Below are 16,639 nucleotides of genomic sequence, written 5' to 3'. Positions count from 1 at the left end.
AATATCAAACTCACTGTATAGTCATGTACTAATTATCACTAATTTTTTTAAAAACTTATGTTCTTGACCAAGTTAATCACTTGGAGGAGCACAGAAACAGCAAATTTTAAAACCTTTGCAGAAACTACTACTAATGACATCAATTGTCCTTTTACTACAAGACAAACTCAGTGACTATTCCTGCTCAGCCCTCCTCAGGCTGCTTTTTAAAACATACCCCAGTTTTATGAGTTCATCCAGTCCTGAAAGCCTCATTTCTGTCATCTCCTGCCCTCCAACAGTGGAACATGTTTTCCCAGCAAGACTAAAAGGATGCTGCCTCCTCCTGCTCCTCCCTACACATCCTTAGAGATTCCTGACGTGCCTCAGATGTACAGCTTTGCTTTGTTTGAATGCCACAGGCGTGCACAACTCCTCTTCTGTGCTTCAGGCATGTGGAGGATTCCCAATCCCTCCTACTCCTGTTCCCAGCGTGACAAAGGAGCAGCTCTGAAGCCAAGCCCCAGAAGTGTTCACATAAACCCCCAACAAGGAACATGCACATGGAGTCAGGAATGTCTCACTGCTCTGATTTTAATGATCCCACTTCCACCCCAGCTGTGGGCCTTTGCCCAGCACTGTGCTAAGACCCAGCACAGAGCAGGAAAGGGTTTGTGGTCCAAAGAAACTGCAGAGCTGCAGCTGAGGAGGCAAAGGATTCCCAGGGCCCTCACCTGGGTGGGCTCTGGACACTCCAACGTCCTACAAATCCCAAGGACTGTGGCTGCTGCAACATGAGCCCACAGTGACAGCCAAACACGCTGTGACAATGGCACAGCCACCTCAGCCCTCCAGGATGCGGTTGATGAGCTTCATTTCCTCAGCAGACATGGGATTCAGGTTAAACCCTTTCAGCTCAGGTTTACCTGAGAAAACACATTGAAAACATCAGGATTTTGTCACCAAAGAAGTGCAGCAGTTCATGTTCAACTCGAGAGGGGCTGTGGGGAGGGCAGGGACAGCCCGGGAAGCTGAAGTGGGGTCACCCCAGCACAGGGTTGGAGGGGGTTTAGGATGCTGCTGGGTGGCAGCTCCACACAGAGACAAACAACGCTGCTGGGGCAGGGAGGGAACTGCAAAACCAGTGGAAAAGAGGCTGCAGGAACACATGGAACTAAGGAATCTGCTGATACACGAGTCAGCTCCCAAGCACTGAGCAGGTTCCAGCGGGAGAGTTTACCCTGAGCTTCATAGAGCCGGTTGACCTTCACCCGCAGCTCCTTCCGGAGGTTGTTTATCTCCTCATCCAGCTCTGCCTGGTCTGGGATAAGAGGAGGGAGTGAGGAGGACTGCGGTGGGCTCTGGGATGAAGGCTCAATTTCCCATGGGACACAACACAGGCACAGGGGAGTCCCACCCTGCCTGCACCACCCCCGGGGCTGAGCAGCTTCCCCGTGTGCTTCCCAAGGCACAGCTCGGGCCAGAATCAGCCTCTCGAGAGGTTCTGGGCACCTCAGAGCCCATCCCTGGGCACAAGTCCGTTAATTGAGCCAACATCTTGTTAATTACGGTGCTGATTAAATCACTTAAAGCTACACGGAGCCCTCGGGGTGAGCTCACCCTGCTGCAGCATCTCCCGGGTCTTCGCCTTCGGCAGCTCGATGAACATGCCCCCGAAACACACCATGGCCTTCTCTGCGGGAAGGGAAGGGAAGGGAAGGGAAGGGAAGGGAAGGGAAGGGAAGGGAAGGGAAGGGAAGGGAAGGGAAGGGAAGGGAAGGGAAGGGAAGGGAAGGGAAGGGAAGGGGCTGTCAGCGGAGCCCGACCCGCGGCCACGAGGTCACGGTGGGCGCAGCCCGCCCGGCCTCACCGTCGGGCTCCGGGTCCTTGTGCAGCGCCCGCAGGGCCTCGCGGTTGCGGTTCCGCTTCACGTCCAGGTCCACGATCTGCAACGGGAGCGAGAGAGGCGGGAGCGGCCGGGACTCGGGGCTACCGGCGGCGGGCCAGAGCGGGGCGGGGGAGGCCCGCCGGAGCCGGGCCGTACCTGCTGCCGTGCCGCCAGCACGTCCTCGGCCAGCTCCTCCACCTCGGCCAGGTAGCGCAGCACGAAGGCCGGGTCCCGGGCCATGGCGGGGCCGCTCCGGGTCCGCCGCCGTCCGGCTCCGGGCCGCCGCCGCGGCCGCGCGGGCGGTTCCGCGGCGGAGGCGCCGGGCTCAGCGCGCCCTCTGGCGGCCGCCGCCGGGAGCGCCGCCGGGGAGCGGCGGGACCGACGGGCCGCGAACACGCGTGGGGCGAGAGCGGCCGGGAACGGCCGTGGGCTGGCACTGGCACGGACGTGCCCGCTGCCAGCGCGGGGTCTCCTCCGTAGTGCAGACTAGCGGTGCCGCGGTTGGCTCCGCGCTGCCTCTGTGCCCGGCAGAAGGATGGAGGGCTCGGTGTGGCCGCGTGGCACCGAGCCCCGGAGTGGGGGTCTCGGCCCCGTCGCCGGCCCCCAACCCACCCCGCTCGGCACAGCCCTGAGGGACAGGGGCTGAGAGCCCTGGCCTGCCTGGTCCCTTTGTGTGTGAATTATTTATCACTTTTCACAGCCCATCCCCTCGCCCCCAGCACCGCCGTCTGTCTCCTCTTCCTCGCTGCTTTCCCAGCACGGTGCCGCTGTTGGCAGCTGGGCCCTTGGAGCATCAGGTGACCTCTCTGTCATCCCAGAAAGCAATAAAGGGCACTCAGAGAGGGGCGATTAGCTCAGGTTTCCTTTCGTGCAGCTGGTGGCTCATCTGTAGCTCAGCGTCCAGGACCTGCCATCCCCAGGGACTGGATCCAATTGTGGTCCCGGCAGCTTGACTCACCCTCAGCCAGCCCCGGTGCCCCCCAGTCTGTGTCAGGCAAGGGCTGGTCCCGGGAATGCTCTGGCAGGCGACCATATCCATCTGCTGCTCTGAACACCCCTGCCTGCAGGAAGGCAAATATATTGCCACTCAAAATCCTTTTTATCCCTTTCTTTCTGCCCCACCCAGCCATGAGCAAGAGGAGCTGCAAAAATGGGGTGTGGGAGATGCAGAGACACAGCACTGATGGTGAGGACTGGTAGACCCTCACCGTGTGCACTCTGCAGAGGGAAAGGGGCCCCCAGGAGCACACCCAGGGCTGGCGGGTAACAGGGCACATGGGTTCTCATGTCCCATGTCCCTTCTCTGGACAGAGCCTTGAAACAGCATCTCAAGTTTCTGAATGCAGCCCTGTCCCCAGCTGTCCATCTCTGCCACCATGGCTGTGCCCCCCAGCTGCTGCTTTCCTGGTGATAGTGGGGGGACCTCTGATCTGCTTTAGATCAGTGCTTCCAAGGGAGGGAGCCCCAAGAACCTGCCTGAAGCAGCAAATAGGGGCTGGGGAGAGGAGGAGCCCCAGCACTTGGGGGCCCTGGCACATGCACTTCATGAAACTCATTTGACAAGGAGCTCTGCAAAGGTGGTGACCCCACTGCTGTGGCCCCTCTGAGCTGCCAGAGATGAGGACCACAGGGGACAGGGATGGAGAGAGAAAGGCAGCAGCTGGCTGGTGGTCACCACACTTCTGTGGGCAAATAATCCCTTAAGGGAGATTACCCAGATCGGAAGATTACTGGCCCTAATCCCATAAGATCATTTGTTTCAGTTAACTGAGATCTCTGTCTGTGGCTGCATCAAATGAAGTACAGAAGCTTCAGGGGAGCAGTGGGAGCCACTGCTGGGGCACACACAGGCACTCCAGGCTGGGAATGATCCACACTCGGGTTAGATTCCTTCCTGACATCAGCCAGAAAATGTACTGGGATTGGGGCTGGATGCCAATGCTAGGAAATGCTCATTTGTCGGTGGGAGCAGCTGGCTGGAGATCTGAAAAAGCAGGAAGGAGGGAGGGCTTTCAGAGTCTGGGCAGGAGGGATGGGGATGGGGATGGGGATGGGGATGGGGATGGGGATGGGGATGGGGATGGGGATGGGGATGGGGATGGGGATGGGGATGGGGATGGGGATGGGGATGGGATGAGATGTGACATGGGAACAGGGATGGGAGCAGGCTGGCTGTGTCCTGGCAGCAGTGGAAAGAAACAGTGACTCTGGGGTTGCCAATGACAGTGCAGTGAAGACAGGGTTTTGCCAGGAATGTTGGGCTGCATGGAAGGGCAGGGGCTGCTCTCCCTGGGAAAGTGGGTTCCAGCTCAGCACAGGCATGGGGGAAGCACAGCTGAGGGATCGCCAAGCCATGGGCATCTGGAAAACGTTCTCAGGGCAGTGAGAAGTGGCTGGTGCTGCACTCTGCGGCCTCTCCCCAGCCAGCTCTGAGCCAGCCACAAATCATCATGGATTTCTCCTCCTGGAGCCAGCACCAGGGGCAGACATTCTGCTTGGAGGCTGGACTCAGACTGGAACCAGAGGTCCATTTGGACCAGTTCCCTGGGAACTGGGCACTCAGGGGAAGCAGCCACCCACCCGCTGCCGGGAGCTGCTTTGCTTTGCTGTGTGTTTTGTGGAAAGAGCAGGTTTGGTTTCATCATGTTCCTTTTTCTTCCTTGCAGCCCTTTTCTGTATGCAGCCAGAAACCCTCCCTGCCTGCTGGCAGCTGCACAGGAAGCTTCAGGGATGTTTATAAGGCTTTTTTTCTCTCTTCTTCTTTCATGTGGCTGCTGGGGCCTGTTGTTAAGATAAATCAGACTTCAAACCACGGTCTCCATGTTCTCAGGCTGTGGATCTTTAACTGCTGCTTCAGAGGGGGTGTTTCAGGGTCAGGGGAGAAAGGTGGGTCTGTCTCTCCCTGATTTCCAAGTCCCCTCTCCCTGGCGCTGTGCCCACCGTCATGGTAACGTGGTCTGTGCTCCATCACCCAGCCAAGACAGAGAGCCCCCAGGGACCAAGCCCAAAGAGGTCTGGAGTGGCCAAATATTGACAGGGGCTCTGGCCAGTGGACCCCATCCTTGGAAGGGGCCCTGCCCTGCCTGGTTATTGATGAAAGGCTGCTTTCTTCAGGCTTTGGGATGCTGGGAGCATCCCCTCCCCCAGGCAGGCATTTGTGGAGGGGATCTGTCAGGAGCATCTCAAGGTGAGGTGTTTCATTATCGATGCTAATACATGCAGCACGGGGAGAGCCTTGCCGAGGGCCCGGCCACTGCCTTGTGCTGAGTAACATCTTCACCCCCTGGATTTCATCCCAGGAATGCAGGCTTACCCCACCCCCGGTTTGTGCTGATCCCTCTGGCCATCCTACAAGGCAGGATTTGGAAGTTAGCTGTGTTTCCCGGGATCAAACACCCTCCTCCTCTCCATGTGGCACGGCGTGCTGACCACGGGCCGGGCTCCAGCCGGGCTCCTCCGCAGGCAGAGGCACCAGGCTGAGCCTCGGGGGCTGGGGGCTGGGGCTGCCTCCAGGAGGCAGCTGCTGTATGCAGTCACCCTCCCTGGAGACCCGCCACAAAGGAGAGGAAGCCCTTTCCCTCGCAGCCCTTTCCCGCCCAGCAGTGCCAGGGATGCCGGCACAGCGCTGCTCCTCCTTTGAGCTCCTGTCCCGGGGTGCGGCCCCTCGCTCTGCCCGACACCTTGTGTCCGAGCTGCCGCGGGCAGCGAGCGGAGAGGTGGAGCGCCGGAGCGGGGCAGCGTCAGGGCTCTTGTGCACCCAGACTCCAGTGGCCTTGGTACTTCACTTTCAGGGACATTCCCAAGGCTGGGGAATAACATATGTAACTCTTTCACGAGTTTCATTTCGGGAACAACGAAAGCCTACTCCCAAACCCCATCTTTGGTCTTCTCAAAGAGGATACAACTTCTTTCAGCAGCCTGGTCTAGTGGAAGATGTCCCTGCCCTTGGTAAGGCGTTGGCACAAATTGATCTTTGAGGTCCCTTCTAACCCAAACCATCCTATGATGACTCTATGAGTCTCCCTCCAAAGCAGGGCTCAGGTGCAGCCCAGCCAGTCCCTGCTGGCCTCTCTGGCTGCATCGGGCAGGGCTTTGGAGGTCTGCGGTCGTGTCTCAGCCCAAGGGGAGAAGAAGCACCCACGCCCCCACCCACCCGGACCTCGGCCCAAGCCTGGACTCACGGGCAGGGTCTTGCCTGGACTGAGCCTCGGGGCTGGGGGGTCGCGGGGCTACCCAGGAGCTTCCCGGGAAGCTCCGGTACCCGGTGGGCTGGGAAGGGGTGGTCGGACAGCACGGCCAGCGTGGTTCCGCCGGGACGGGGTGGGGCGCACCGTGCGGGGCTCGGCGGGTCCGGGCGGTTTTACCGGCGGGGACCGGGGGGTGGGGGCCGCTCGGGGGAGGGGCCGGCCGCCCTTCCCAGCGCGGGGCGGCGCCGGCGGCACCGAGCGCTCCTCCGGGACCCCGCGGCGCCGGCGGGGGGGCGGCTGCCCCTTCCGGCGGGGAGCGGCGGGACCCGCCGGGGCTCCCGGCGCCGGGCGGGGGGAGCCGGTGTCGGCGGGCGCGGGGCGAGGCCGGCGGGGGCGGGCGCTGCCGGGGCGGGCTCCATCCCTCCGGAAGTCTCTCCCGCTCCCTCCTTTCTCCTCCTTTCCCCCGACAACATGGCCGCGAAGTCGGACGGCGGCGGCGGCGGCCCGGCCGTGCTGCTGGAGAGCCCCGAGGGCGGCGGCGGGCGGCGGGAGGCGGGCGCGGAGCCGCCGGCGCGGCGGTACCGGCTGCGGGACGGGTGCTGGGTGTTCTGCGCGCTCCTCGTCTGCTTCGCGGACGGTGCCTCGGACCTGTGGCTGGCGGCCCATTACTACGTGCGGGGGCAGCGCTGGTGGTTCGGGCTGACGCTGCTGTTCGTGCTGCTGCCCTCGCTCGTGGTGCAGATGCTCAGCCTCAGGTGGTTCGTCTACGACTTCGCCGCCAGCACCAAGGACAGCGGCGGCGGCACCAAGGACAGCGGCCCCCGCGGCTGCTGCCGCCTCTGCGTCTGGCTGCTGCAGGGCCTGATCCACCTGCTGCAGCTGGGGCAGGTCTGGAGGTACGGGGGTACCCGGGGCGTGGGGGTGCCTGGGGGGGTGGGGGCACAGCGGGGATGCAGCGGCTGCAGGGCCTGATTCACCTGCTGCAGCTGGGGCAGGTGTGGCCGTATGGGAAGGTGTGGGGGTATTGGGGTGATAGGGGTGCTGAGGGGATGGGGATGCTTCTGGGCTTGATACACCTGGTGCAGCTGGGGCAGGTCTGGAGGTACGAGGGTACCTGGGGGTGAGGGTACAGGGGGCTGGGATGGGGCTGCTGCAGGGCCTGATCCGCCTGCTAAAGCTCAGGCGGGGCTGGAGGTACAGGGGGAGGGGGGCACATGGGGGTCATGGAGCCAGGCCTGGCCTGGAGGGAGCGGCACAGCGCAGCAGGGACATGGGTGGGGATAACAGCATGGAGACTTCAGGAGGGGTTGGCAGGGCATGGGGAAATGGGTGGGGATGGAGAGGTGAAGAAGGGGCCCAGACAGCTGGGGTAGGCACAGGGATCAGTCTCTCTGCAGCCCCAGAAAGATGGGTGGTAGAGAAGAGCTCTCAGCCCTAGGCACAGGGGAGTGTGGGTAGCAGCTGTGGGTGTGGGTAGGAGCTGTGGGTGCGGGTGAGGAGCTGCAGCCCAGCTCGGTGCCACAGCCCTACCATTCCTGCTGCCAGGTGGTGCTGGGCCTGTTGGGGACTTGCCTGGCCATGGCAGTGTGGTCCTAGGGGTGTGAAGTGATTATGCTGGGCCCTGAACACCTTGAGGCTCCTGTCCTGATCTCACTTGTATTTGTGGAGTGGTGGGCAAGGAGGTGCTGGTGGTTCCCAGCCTGTCCAGGCTCTGCTGCTGCCCCATGCCAGTCCTGGGGACAGGCTGGTGGTGTGGGTAGGGAAAGCAGCAGACAGACAGGCTGGGACAGCTCCAGGCCCTTCATCCTCCTCTCTGCAGACACCCCAGCTGCTCAAGGTGATGTTTTCTTGGCACCCTCCTCCTCTGTGCTGCAGACCCAGCCCCACGCCCTCCCAGCTCCAGCCCCACGCACTGGGGAAGAGCCAGGCACTGGCACCAAGTGGCTCTTGAGGAGCTGGTGCCGGGAGGGCAGACAAAGGCAATGCCCGGAACAATGCGTGGAGCCGGCAGCACTCCCCGCTCGGGTTTCCATCCTGTTTCCCCTCCCAAGTGCTGGAGTAGAAGCTCTTTGCTCGTTCACTCCTGGTGTCTGCATGTTCATTCCTCTGCTGCTCCTTCTGGGATGCTCCGGGGTGTTTAACTTTGTTTGACAGCGCAGCGTGTGCCGTGCTCAGCACACCTACCAGCACACCTGCCCTCCCCCACCCCCCGACGTGGGGCCACTCTCAGGGTACTCTGGCTGCAGGGTGGGTGCAAAACCTTCTTTGGTGTGTGAGGGGAGCTGGTGAGGGAGAGGACAGGAGCTCTCTGGCCCTGCCTGCGGCTGGTGTGAGCCTGACACACCTGATCCCAGCCCAAGCTGGAGCTGAGCCGCAGCCGGGGGCTTTGCTCCTGGGGGTGTCAGTCCCGCTCTTGGATCGGCTGCACCATGGAGACTCCTAAGCCAATTAAAGCGGTAACTCTCAGCACTCACCCTCCAGGACACGTTGGTCTCAAGCAGCAGCTGAGGCTCTTTCTAATCTCTGGATTTGGGATTAGTTCGGGTGACCAGTTAAATGCAGTTTGTTAAACCCATTAGTGGGGTTGGATCCGGTGCAGGAGGATGTGGCAGTTAGAGAAGGCTTGGATAAGTGCTGCAGGTTAAAGAAAGGATTTTCCCTGGTCAGAGCACTGTGCCCCTTGCCAAACATCTCCCCCTTCCTGATTTACCTGCCTCCTCCCTCTCTCTGCAGATGTTACCTCTACCAACCTCACTGCACAGCCCCGAGCCACACCTTTGATAAAGACCCCACCCAATCCCCAAAAAGAAAGCTACTTCCCACTGCAAAAGCAGCCCTGAGCACTGGCTCTGTGGTTATCCCTAATTAAATCTGTTGAAGTTAGCTGTCATTGGTATATTCATGGTGCACATGCACAAGTTCCATCACGGGTGGTCTCTGGAGATGCTGCCGGTGGCATGACCATGTGCCCGTGTAAGCAGCAGCAGCATGGGTCTGTCCCCAGCTGGTTCCACACCACCACTGTACTTCTGGGCCATGCTTGGATGATTTTGCAGCTCAGAAATTGTCATCCACTCACAAAGTCTTCAGCTTCTTCACCAAAGCAGCTCTGCAGGGCAGGGGTGCTGCACATGCCAGTGTGCCTCCTGCCCAGAAGCATGTTGGGGTCCCCTGCCACCTCCGTGGGCTGGCCAGGGTGTGCTGCAGGTCCCACTGGGCTGGGGACAGCCCCATCTGTGCCTGTGTCTGTGTTAGCCCAGGGTCACACAGGTTTGGCTGCCTGGGGTCCCTGGGGCCAGACCAGCAGTTCCCTCTTTTTCTGAAAGCCCCCATCAGCCTGTGTACCCCCATCCTCTGCTGGCCTGGGGACCCAGTGCCACCCCTCAGTCCTGGTGCCAGTCTGGCAGCAGTCCAGGAGAGCAAGGTCATCCTGGGTGGGCTCATGAGGGGTGGCAGAGCTGTGACCTGCAGGTTTCCCCACCACTCTGCTCCCTAGAGCTTTGCTCTCTTTGTGTAGGGGCAGAAACCCTCCCAGCCCTGGGAACACTCAGCTTTGGGGTGTCAGCTTGTTCTGCTGCAGGACCCAGTGCTGGCGGATCCCACCTGGCCCTGATGCAAAGGACAAGGGGGTTTTAGGGCCAGACAAAGCCTTTCCCTGAGGACAGGTGCCCTCAGGTACTTCCATCTGTCCCGAGTAGCCAGGGCATCTTGGGGTGTGGGGCTGGTGGGACCAGTGAGTGCGGTGACATGGCACATGTGCAGCTCTCCCTGATGACCTGACTTGGTAGGATGTGTAAGGGATTAAAATGGCTGTAACAGAGAAGTAATTTTCTCCTTGTTTAAATACAGGATTAAGGGATGAGAGCCCAAATTATCTTCTAGGAAAATCACACTTCCCATGGCTCACTCTGGGACCAGAGGGTCCCTCATCCTTTTCCATCTGAGGCTGACGATTAGGGGATTTGTTTGTAACCAGGGTTGGGCTTTTCTCCTCATTCATTTTTTTCCAACACCTGAAAACTGGGCTCAGTAGCTGGGAGCTGGGGGCAAACAGTGACACTGGTGACAAATCCAGCTTGTCACCAGTAGTGGGGCTCTGACAAAACCAGTGCCCAACCAAGCCACCACCTTCCTGCTGCAGGGTTTTTGTCGGATCACTCTTTGCAATACAAAGGAGGGAGCAATTAGCCCTGAGAGCTCTCGCTGTCGGTTTCTGCCTCATCATCAGTTTTTTTGAAAATTAAATGATTTTTTTTCAAGTGATTGATTCTGTGTTTCCCGTGCAGCTGCCATGGCGCAGGGCTGGGGAGCGCCCGCCGTGCTGGCAGCGCCGGGATCGCTCGCTGGGCTGAAACACCACGGGATGATCAAATGCAGAACAAATAAGAATCAACATTTCATTCGGGCGAGTTGATGGGAGATGAAATCTCATTTTAATGAGACCTATGGAGCTGGCAGACAGAGGGATAATTGTGCCCTTGCTGAAAGCTGGGGAGGCCACGGGTCACTTGTTGAACAGGGCAGGACCCCAGGGCTGGGGCTCTGGAGTGTGTGAGGGGGCTGCTCTGTGCCAGGGACAGTGGGATCACTGATGAGCCCAATTATCAAGACTAATTACAGGGACAGGATGAGGTCACCAGCTCCCAAGCCTGGTTCATGCATGGGCACCCTGGGACAGCCGTGGTGCCCTACAGCAGCCAGGGCTTTACATTGCTTCTCCTGTTGTTTCCCCCGTGCTGTGCCTTCCACCCCTGGGCTGCCCACTGGTTTGCTCCCCACCAGAGAGGAGGATCCTTCACCAGGCCCTTCTGAGGGACTGTGGCCCTGGTGGTGCCCCAATGGCAGCACCAGCCTGGCTGCCGTGAGCAGGTGGCACTGGGCTGCAGATCTGTGCCGGGAGCCAGGAGCCAGGTGGCCACAGCCTCTCCCCACCCCAAGCAGTGAGGGACAGGCTGCAGCAAAGGCTAAAATTAGGTGCTGCCCCGGAGGTGGAGGTTAAAACGTCACTTTGACACCAGCACAGAGAAGCCGGTGAGGGCTGGGAGTGGGGCTGGCAGGGCAGAGCAGATGGCAGCAGAGTGTCCTGAGGGCTCGGTGGCCCCAGCTGGTGGCCCTCACTGTGCTCTCCGGGCTGTGCAGCCCCGGGGGTGGGAGCACTCTGCTGTCCCTGCAGCGGGAGCAGGGCTGGCTCCTGCCTCCTCCTGCTGACGGATGAGCTGAAAGTGCTGCGATCAGGCTTTCTCCTATGCTCTGGGCTGATGGAGTTGTCTGGCAGCACATTCTGGAGCTGATGGAGAAGCCGTTGCTCTGCCAGAGGATTTTATTCTCTGGGAGGAATCTGTGGCCTGATGTCCTCCTGCTGCACCTGTTTTCCTCCTCACCCGGCTCCCTTCTCCTCCTCGCCAGCAGAGCCCTGGCCATGTTGCGGGCAGGCCTGGCCGGGGAAGCCCTGCCTGGCCAGCCCTGCGTCCCCTCCCGTGGTGCCAGATCTGGCCCGGTGCCACGGGGAGGGTCCCTGGTGGCGGTGACTCAGCCCGGTGTGCGTCGGTGCCACGCACACCTCCCCTGACCCCCGGCCGATGACCAGATGGCCAGGGCCAGCGTGTGGCTGCGCCCACAGCCCTGCCAAGAGCCCAGGCAACACCGGCATGAGCGCCAGGAGCTTCCTGTGGGCAGCACGGCACAACCAGCTGGTTCCTCCATCCTGGCCGGGGCAGGAGGAAGCAGGGTGGGCTCTGCGCCAGCTGGGACCAAAATATCCCTTTTGAGAAGCAGCCGGATGTGGTGCTGGGTTGGGGCAGCCTGAATCACTGGGTGGCTGGAAAGTGAAGCTGTGGATGGGATCCCTGGCTGGGGGAAGCCAGACCCTGCATGGGTGGTTAAGGATTGGGATGATGCATGGGTAGGCAGTGTATGGCTGGATGGGCAGCGTGGCGATAGCCTGGGGTTCTGGGGTTCTGAGCTGGCTTTGCACAAGCTGCCCCTTCTCAGATTGTAACCCTGGCCTGGGACAGGGATGCATTCGTCATTGCTGCTGCCCTGCAGCTCCTGGCACCCCTGGTCCAGGGGGTTTTCCATTCCCAAATCAGCAGGAGCAGGTTGGTAGGAGTCACAGGGCATTCCTGGAGAGGACAGAGTGGGGTGAGCTCATCTGGCAGCGTGGGCTCGTCTCACCCTTCCCCTGCCTCGCACAGGTACCTCCGCACGCTGTACCTGGGGCTGCAGAGCCGGTGGCAGGCCGAGCACCGCCGCCGCCACTTCTACTGGCGGATGATGTTTGAGAGCGCAGACATCAGCATGCTGCGGCTGCTGGAGGCCTTCCTCAAGAGCGCGCCCCAGCTCGTGCTGCAGCTCAGCATCATGGTGCAGCAGAACAACATCGAGCCGTTGCAGGGTAAGGGACAGCGCCTGCAGGGGACAGGGAAGGGGGAGGGAGGTCCCTGGCTTCTGTGGGCTCTCATGGCCGCTCCCCGCAGGACTCTCAGCCTCGGCCTCGCTGGTCTCGCTGGCCTGGATGATCGCGTCCTACCAGAAAGTGCTGCGGGACTCGCGGGAGGACAAGATGCCCATGTCCTACAAGGGCGCCGTGGTGCAGATCCTCTGGCACCTCTTCACCATCGCCGCTCGTGCCATCGCCTTTGCCCTCTTCGCCTCGGTGTTCCAGCTCTACTTCGGCATCTTCATCGTCACCCACTGGTGCATCATGACCTTCTGGATCATCCAGGGCGAGACGGATTTCTGCATGTCCAAGTGGGAGGAGATCATCTACAACATGGTGGTGGGCATCATCTACATCTTCTGCTGGTTCAACGTCAAGGAGGGACGGAGCCGCTACCGCATGTGCATCTACTACATCATCACGCTGTCAGAGAACGCCGCCCTCACCATCCTCTGGTTCCTGTACTACGACCGCAAGGCCACCTCCGACTTCAACGCCTTAATCCTCGTCTGCGTGGTTAGCTCCAGCTTCGCCCTCGGCATCTTCTTCATGTTCATCTACTACTGCCTCTTGCACCCCAACGGCCCCATCTTCAGCCACCGCTCCGTGGGCTGCATCTTCCGGCAGGAGCCGCCCCCGGTGCCGGGGTCCCCCGTGGAAGCCGTCACCAGCCCGCCGCGCTCGCTGCCGCGGACTACAGGGGGGGAGCGGGACGGGGCGCCGGGGGAGCGGGACAGCTGCGTGCCCGTCTTCCAGGTGAGACCCTGCGCCCCGCCGGCGCCGGCCGCCCGCGCCCCGCGGACAGAGGGGCCCGTCATCCGCATTGACCTGCCCAGGAAGAAGTACCCGGCCTGGGATGCCCACTTCATCGACCGGCGCCTGCGGAAAACCATCCTGGCGCTGGAGTACGCCTCGCCCACCACCCCCCGCCTGCAGTACCGCACCCCCGGCGCCCCGCAGGAGGTGCTGGAGTACGAGACCACCGTGTAGGTTGCGGGGCGTGAGGCTGCGGCGGGAGCACCGGTGCCACCAGGCCACCCTGTGTCTCCACAGCTGTTTGCCTTCCTTTGGATTTGCCGGCGCTGCCGCGTCGCCGTGCCAAGCATCTCGTGGGAGGTGGCCGGGGAGGTCTCTTGGTGCTATCCCCTCCCCGCGCTGCCTTCCCGCAGCCCAGACCCGTCCCACCCGACCGCGGCCGCCCCCACGCCCTCCGGGGCTCGTCCTTGCCAAAATACCTCACCGGTGCCTGAGCCCAGGCGGTGGGTGCGGTGGCCCGTATCAGCATATCGGTGGTGCAGGATGGGGACCGGGGGCACCCTGGGGTGGGGGCTGGCAGCTGCCAGGGGCACGGTGGGGCACGGTGGGCAGCACACGTGAACACAGGTGCCTGTGCCACGGCAGAGCCGTGGGGATGGAACATGGCCTCGCTGGGGTGTACGTGGGGCTTGTGACCCCCAGGGAGCTGGGGCAGGGACAGCCGGGGTCCATTCAGTCCCCCACCATGTGTCCCATTTCCCCCACACTCTGCCACACCAACCTGAAGTGAGCCCCTTCATATCCATCCTCAGTCCCCCTGGCTTAGGGTTGAGCCATGTTCCCAGCTCCATGGGGTCTCCAATATCCTGTGGGGTGTAGACCCTGGCCTGGGGGGCCCCTCTTGGGTGGGCATGAACCTTGCACCCCAGCTGCAGCCAGGATGGCTGCACCCCATCCTCTCCCCCATCCCCACAGGAACTGCTTCATCTCATTGGGTTTGTTTTCACCTGAATGGTGACATTTTGTGTGACATTTTCTACCTCCGCTGGGGCCGGGGGTGGCAGGGCCTGGCTGGCACCACTGAGGGGTTTTTGCGGGGCCGCCGGCGTTCCCTGGATTCCCCAAAGTGGGATTCACCCCCAGCTGTTCTCCTCTCCTGGGCTGGCATCCCTTCCCTCCCGGGAGCATTTCCATTCACTCTTTCATCAGCATCACCCCCCTCCAGCTCTGCAGTATAAACCTGAGCTGGGACCTTCCCTCCCCCTGCCTCTTCCCTTCCTGTCCCCAGCCTCTGCCCCGCCTGCCCCTGTCTGCTCCTGCCTCCCCAGAGGAGTGGGGCTGCTTGGGCTCTGGCTTTGAATGTTTCCCTGGTCCTGCCCAGATCCACCGGCCCACACTGAGGGGCTGGGCTGAATGTACCCTGTGCCCCCCAGGCCGGGACTGTCCTGGGGGTTGTGTGCATGTGTGTGTGTGTGTGTGTGTGTGTGTGTGTGTGTGTGTGTGTGAGTGTGTGCTGGGGCTGGCAGGGGTTGGCAGGGTAGGGGAGCTGTTGGACCCCCCAGCCTTGTGCTGCCCCCCTTGCCCCCCACACCCACGGCCCCTGTGCCTTCCCTGCCTCCCCTGTGCCCCCACCGTGGCTCCAAAGGGTTCCAGCCTCTGTCTGCCCCGAGCCACAGTGCCAAGCCCTGCCCGGGCTGGGGAGCGTGGGCAGCACCGAGAGCCCCTCTGTGCCATGGGGCACCGTGTGAGGTACTAGAGGATGGGAGGGGTGGGATGGGAGAGCTGCACCTGGGAATGGTTGGGATGTGGGGTCCCTGGGGGCCAGTGTGGGTGCCCGGCCCTATGACACGGCCAGGGTGGAAGGGTGTGTGGTGGCAGTGGTGGTGGCATCACGTTGCTTTTGTTTCCCATTTCTTGGTAGCTGGAGTGACAGCAGGCTGGGCTGGCCATCGCTGGGTTCACTGGTGCTAACTGGTGCTAACTGGAAGCCTTGGAAACCCTTCAGGAGGAGGGTGCAGAGTATGGCTGGGGCTGGGCAGTGGGCTGGGCCCCTGCCACCTGCACTCCTCCTTCACTGCCATCAGGGCAGCCCCCGGTGGTGTGTGCTGGTCGTGCTGGGGCAGCCCCAGCGTGGGGCGGCTCTGGGGCGGGGTCTCTTTTCCTCAGGGAAGGTGGGGGCAGCAGTCAGGGGTGCCAGGCTGGCCCGGGGGCTCACCACTGCAGTGTCACCGCAGCTCCTGAATGGTGCCCAGGTGGTGGCAGCCCCTCCCTGGGTCTGGCTCACAGAGGATCTGGGGATGGGCCACATGGGGACTGTGTGCCAGCATGGGGCAGCTCCTCTGGGCTCCCCCTGCCCCTGTCCACCCCAGGGCAGAGATGCCATTTGGGCATGCCCTTCATGCCGGGGTTTGTGGGGGACCCCAGGGCCACGCTGGTGGGTCAGAGGGACACTTTTCTATGCACTCAAGCCACGGTACCCTCAGCCCTGGGCTGCTCTGGGCAGAGGAGTCTGGCCACATGGGGGGTTTGGGGGGACCCCTCAGTCTCACTCCTGCTCCAGGCCAGCCCCCTTTCCCCCACCCAGCCTGTACCACAGTGGCAGCCAAACCCAGCGCCCTGTCCCCCATCGGGGTGGCAGCTCCTGCCCTCTGGGATGACAGCAGGGCACGGCCGGGGCTGAGGATGGGCACAGCTCCAGGGGTGCTCGAGCTCCCACTGGGCATGGCGGGGTTCTGGCCCCTTGGGGTGGCGGCCAGGGGTGGCAGCAGGGCTGCTCCAGCTTCAGGGAGTGAGAAAAGTTCATTCTGGCAGGGGCTGCCGCGGGGTCTCAGCCACATCCCTGAACCCCCAGCACTGGGGCCTGGTGGCTGCTGTCACGTACTGTAAATACTCTGTGTGCCACCTTCTTCTCTGGGACCCTCGGTGCGGGCGGGGGCGAGCGGGAGGCCGGGGTCCGTCCCGAGACTTTTTTGTATACCACAAACTTTTTGTATATTTTTAATTTTGCTGCAACATGAGATATTAAATTCATTTCAATAAGCCCTGCCTGTGGGATCCTGTCCTTGTTGGCACCTCCAGCTCACAGCTGGAGCTCCAAAGCAGGGCAGGATGATGCCTCTCTGTCCCGGACTGCTTGGGGGCATCATTAGCAGAGCAGGGTGGCTGTAGCAGCGCTGGTGTCGGTGGCCCTGGCCGGTGCCTGGCCCTGGCGTGGTGGCCGGCAGGGAAGGGGTGCACAGGCAGGATGCAGCATCTCGGGGAGGAAAAGCTGCCGGACGTGGCCACTGCTGGGCCAGCCTCCTCCCTGCCAGAGGCCCTGATCCCCCCCACCAAGCCCCAGACTCACGGTGGGTTTAGGCCCCGTGGGCAGCTGTGGGGATGGAGTGCAGG

The 16,639-nt window shown here is 61.8% G+C and overlaps 2 protein-coding genes across 2 annotated transcripts; one reads left to right on the top strand and one right to left on the bottom strand.

Annotated features, from left to right (window-relative positions):
• Positions 1-555: 555 nt before the first annotated feature.
• Positions 556-2,143, bottom strand: PDRG1 (p53 and DNA damage regulated 1). The gene is made up of 5 exons (XM_021527437.3): positions 2,024-2,143; positions 1,850-1,925; positions 1,600-1,674; positions 1,220-1,300; positions 556-905 (listed from the first exon to the last, which is right to left on the bottom strand). The coding sequence occupies exons 1-5, from the start codon at positions 2,105-2,107 to the stop codon at positions 823-825; spliced, it is 399 nt and encodes a 132-aa protein (XP_021383112.2). The 5' UTR covers positions 2,108-2,143; the 3' UTR covers positions 556-822.
• A 4,225-nt stretch (positions 2,144-6,368) lies between these two features.
• Positions 6,369-13,616, top strand: XKR7 (XK related 7). The gene is made up of 3 exons (XM_077787008.2): positions 6,369-6,950; positions 12,249-12,448; positions 12,531-13,616. Exons 1-3 carry the CDS (start codon positions 6,526-6,528, stop codon positions 13,481-13,483), a joined length of 1,578 nt encoding a protein of 525 aa, XP_077643134.1. The 5' UTR covers positions 6,369-6,525; the 3' UTR covers positions 13,484-13,616.
• The last annotated feature ends 3,023 nt before the right edge of the window (positions 13,617-16,639 follow it).

This window comes from Lonchura striata, chromosome 20, assembly GCF_050655825.1.
Source record: "Lonchura striata isolate lonStrDom1 chromosome 20, ASM5065582v1, whole genome shotgun sequence".
Lineage (NCBI taxonomy): Eukaryota > Metazoa > Chordata > Aves > Passeriformes > Estrildidae > Lonchura > Lonchura striata.
The sequence above is the reverse complement of the archived record's forward strand: the minus strand, read 5'-3'. Positions and strand labels throughout refer to the sequence as shown.

Coding starts and splice junctions, on each gene's coding strand:
- PDRG1 (XM_021527437.3), bottom strand. CDS start 2,107: ATGGCCCGGGACCCGGCCTTCGTGCTGCGCTACCTGGCCGAGGTGGAG. Junction 1,926..2,023: donor TGCTGGCGGCACGGCAGCAG/GTACGGCCCGGC, acceptor CTCCCGTTGCAG/ATCGTGGACCTGGACGTGAA. Junction 1,301..1,599: donor CCGGGAGATGCTGCAGCAGG/GTGAGCTCACCC, acceptor CTCTTATCCCAG/ACCAGGCAGAGCTGGATGAG.
- XKR7 (XM_077787008.2), top strand. CDS start 6,526: ATGGCCGCGAAGTCGGACGGCGGCGGCGGCGGCCCGGCCGTGCTGCTG. Junction 6,951..12,248: donor CAGCTGGGGCAGGTCTGGAG/GTACGGGGGTAC, acceptor TGCCTCGCACAG/GTACCTCCGCACGCTGTACC. Junction 12,449..12,530: donor CAACATCGAGCCGTTGCAGG/GTAAGGGACAGC, acceptor CGCTCCCCGCAG/GACTCTCAGCCTCGGCCTCG.